This window comes from Schistocerca gregaria, unplaced genomic scaffold (genome assembly GCF_023897955.1).
Source record: "Schistocerca gregaria isolate iqSchGreg1 unplaced genomic scaffold, iqSchGreg1.2 ptg000615l, whole genome shotgun sequence".
Taxonomy (NCBI): Eukaryota; Metazoa; Arthropoda; class Insecta; order Orthoptera; family Acrididae; genus Schistocerca; species Schistocerca gregaria.
In genome coordinates, this window is record NW_026062003.1 from 167,386 (window position 1) to 171,124 (window position 3,739).

Genomic DNA, 3,739 nt, shown 5'->3' on the forward strand with positions numbered 1-3,739 from the left:
AGTGAGACTTGCCAGAGGCAGGCCAGCCAACCATGATCACCATTTCTTGACCCCTCCCTATGCTTTCCAACAAGGGCACCTTGAGCTCCGTCGTGACTTGATCCATCGACTGGACGCTTCCCTGTCCCTCCAAAAAAGTAGACGGATGTGCAGTTTCCCAATCGAATTCGCCAGCCGGCTCGTTCAGGAAGTACTCCTCCGGCGTATAAAATCGAATGCCTATATTGTCCGCCATCTTCCTGTCGACTGCCGATAAGTCCTTGCGCCTGGACTCCCTGGCCGGCCGACCAGATGAGTCGCCTACATAGAAACATTTCGCCAACTCTGGAACCACACCCCTATTCGCCTTCTCGATCATCGCGTACCACATCGCCGCGCTCGGCTTTCTCCAATGATCCATGTCAGTCGCAAAAAATGCGTAAATAGGCAACTGGTTCAAATCGGCGCAAATGTCGTCGATCTTTCCTTTAAGATCGTCTGGACTTTGCTTGTTTCTAGAAACGCCCGCCTGATTTGAAAAGATCACAATCTTATACCCCTCTTCATGAAGTCTTTGCAACGCAGTAGGTATACAGGAAAAAAGCCACTTCCAATCAGTGCGAGACTGAGGATACTGGTCGCCACTTTTAGGAACGACCAGCGTTCCGTCCAAATCAAAACCAGCAACTTTTTCACTTGCGCGTTCAGACGAGCAATCGGACAAACTTCTAATCAACAAGCCCCGGACCTGCTTCCAGTCGAATAAACCCAATCGCTGACAAGGAGCGATTCCCTTCGATTCGCACTGAAAACCCAAACTGTCTGACTCACACTCACTCGATTGCCCTTCCCTCCTCTCCGCGCAGTTTGAATCAGTCGAATCGAGCATTCCGTACAGTTTTTATGAACAAACCAATAAAAACGCCGCTCAATCCGCGCCACTGAGAGTGCAAGCGTGTTCCCAAAAATAGCTCGAGTGCACACCTTGTAAAACACCAGTGCGCCGCCAAAGAGCAATCTCGGTCAGTAAGGCCTCCGTTTCGCGCCAAGTAGCTGTAAAGCTGGCGCCCTCAATTTTTTTTTTGGCAGCGTACAACAAAGACATTCAAGCGCCCTATGCCAAGGGTGAACGCCTGTTGACCCGACTCAGGAGTTCGCGAGTTCGCTGGCCTACCGAACGTCTGAGAGAGCGACGATAGACAATGCCTCAGCTCTGAAAATTACAATCAGCTGCGAAAAGAACGTCGCAAGCAACGGGCCCACTCAGTAACGCTTTGATCTGAATGAAAATGGGGGCTCTGAGAAACAGCGACAAATACTGTCGACGCAGCCTAAAATGGTAGGTACAAAATCAGTTAAACAAAAAAGGGCAAAAAAACTTTTTTCATTTGGACGAGTCAGAGTCTGAATTAACTTCGTCGGAATCGTGTGCTTCGTCGCTGTTCATCGTGCGATTCAGATCAGATGTCCAAACCAAGTCTTCGTCGAGGTCCGGAGATGAAAGACCGTGCGGAGAATGCAAACCTGAATTCGCTGAAACACCTGAATGGTAGGCTGTGTAGGGATTATCTGTGCTCTCACAATTCTGTGAAATCGAACGACTGTCGTCGAAGTGGTCGCGAAAGGTCCGGCTTTTGTGTTCCGGCTCAAGTTTACTTGAAACGGACGGATCTTGCTGCGTGTGAGGCGTTTGAGACGTCGATGATCCTTGAAGAGTGGCGATGATAAAGTCTGCCTCGAATAGGCTATAGGCCTTTGTGCTGATGATGAGCGGATCGCCAGGTGCCGCCATGTACATTTGTATGGGCTGCATCATGACTTCGCAGAATGACAAAATCGCTTTGAGCTCTCGCAGTCCCAAGATCAGTTCGAGCGTATCGACGTTAGCAGACAGTCTATATCTCTCAAAGTCGTTGGTGCTGAGAGTTAATTCTGTTACTAAATGCTTCTTGATCGGATCATTGGCCGAGTCCACCTTTTCAGGTACAACGCTTTTCAGCCTCACCGTCTCGCGGCAGAGTGTGAGAGAAAGTTCTTCGATATTGCTGGCAAAGTTCGCGACACATTCTTCGAATAGCTTTGGATGAGCAATCAGACGAGATGTACAGGCTTCTTTGTTGTACGACGCACTGACTGGATTGCCCTCTTCGAGATTAAATTTGAACGTTTTTTTAATCTGCAATTTACAATGCATTTCGAAAATAATACACGGATCACTCTCGCATATCAAAACTGTACACTTTTCTAAATTCTGCATATTCTTAAAAGCGCTCGTGCATAGCTATGCGCACAACAACCGTCAGAAAAAAGAGCAGACGATCAAAAGACGATAAAGAGTTCGCGTACTTTCAACAAACATTTTACGCGGCAGGACCGACCTTCCAGGCGGTAAGATTCGAAGAACGCCGGCACAATATGGAAAGAGCAAAAAGCAGAGCAGGCCGCATTCAGTGTCTTCAGCAATAGCTATATGCGCGTCAGAAAGGCTTAAAAAAAAAAGTATGGTACGCCTTATGTACTTTGTCTTCGTAAGCTTCCAAAAACAGTTCTTCACCAACTTTCGCTAAGCACCGTATTATCCTTGAGAACAGCTTTACGCTTTTCCCGGGGATGATCGCCTGCATGACTCCGTTAGCGAACTTAGTTTCACGTCATGATTATGAAAATTGTATTGAAAAAAAGTGATTACTTTCACAACGCCTCTTTCCGTTTCTGCTTCATAAAACGCGCTTCTGCTCCAGCTCTGTATCAAACTCAGTTACCGATATTTCGGTCCCTCTTTACTAGTTAATTGATGAGCCTGCGACGAAGGCTCCGAGAAACAAATGTTTATGCTGCCTTGCCAGTAACGCAAGCGCCTCCTGTTAAATGGGGCTGTCCTTGCAGTCGCGCGTTTTTCAAATGGTTGATCGAGTTCCTGCTTTCTCAAAAAAAAATGTACCGACTCTTCGGTTTGTGCAGAAAATAGCGTTGTATTTTTTGAGGGCCGCAATTGTGCGAATCCACCATGATCATAACCAGGTTCACCCGAATTTTGAGAATTCTTATCAGAAGTTTCAGCCACTTTTTCAAATCTCTTCAAATATTTGGACGCATAGCAAATATTTTCTGCTTGAGCTCTGGGATTGCGAATCTTTAGTGATGATGTTTGCTTGAACTCTTTTGGCCACACCCGCTCTTTGACATGCACTCCACGTTGAACAGCGATTCAGCCATTCAATCCTCGAGGACCCAGTATTTTGAGGCTCCTAGCCATAATGTTTCTGCTAATAAGCCGTCTACAATTGACGAAAAATCGTCGCTTTTCCTGGCTACAAATGAGGGTCTCAGCCCTCCCGACAACGATATAGAAGCACATACTGCACCCTCAGTCAATGCTGAGGACGCAGCAACTAATACTGCAAAAAACCCAGAAACTGTGAAACAGAGCATATCTGAATCTTTGCAAATACAACATATTCAGACGTCTGGCGGCGAAACGCTCACTTCCGAATTTTGTACGCGCTTTTTAGGGAGGAGAATATCACACCCTATAAAAATGATACACACAAATTCCGACCGTTTTCTAACCGTGACTTCTCCCGGCGAAATGGAAAACTGGATACTCCATCACCTCCTTCTACTAAAAGATGCCTCTCAGTCCGCAGCACAAAAAACTCGAACCTCAAGGCTGCTCTATTTTTCCAATCAGAAATTGTTCACCTGCGAGATGAAGAAAAATTCCACCAAGCCTTTTTCAATTTATAGTTCGGCGAAGTAT

At 46.4% G+C, this 3,739-nt stretch overlaps 1 protein-coding gene across 1 annotated transcript; it reads right to left on the reverse strand.

Moving 5' to 3' along the window:
- Positions 1-1,344: 1,344 nt before the first annotated feature.
- Positions 1,345-2,662, reverse strand: LOC126316962 (cell cycle checkpoint control protein RAD9A-like). The gene is made up of 3 exons (XM_049992995.1): positions 2,499-2,662; positions 2,326-2,445; positions 1,345-2,260 (listed from the first exon to the last, which is right to left on the reverse strand). Exons 1-3 carry the CDS (start codon positions 2,601-2,603, stop codon positions 1,364-1,366), a joined length of 1,122 nt encoding a protein of 373 aa, XP_049848952.1. The 5' UTR covers positions 2,604-2,662; the 3' UTR covers positions 1,345-1,363.
- Between the last annotated feature and the right edge of the window lie 1,077 nt (positions 2,663-3,739).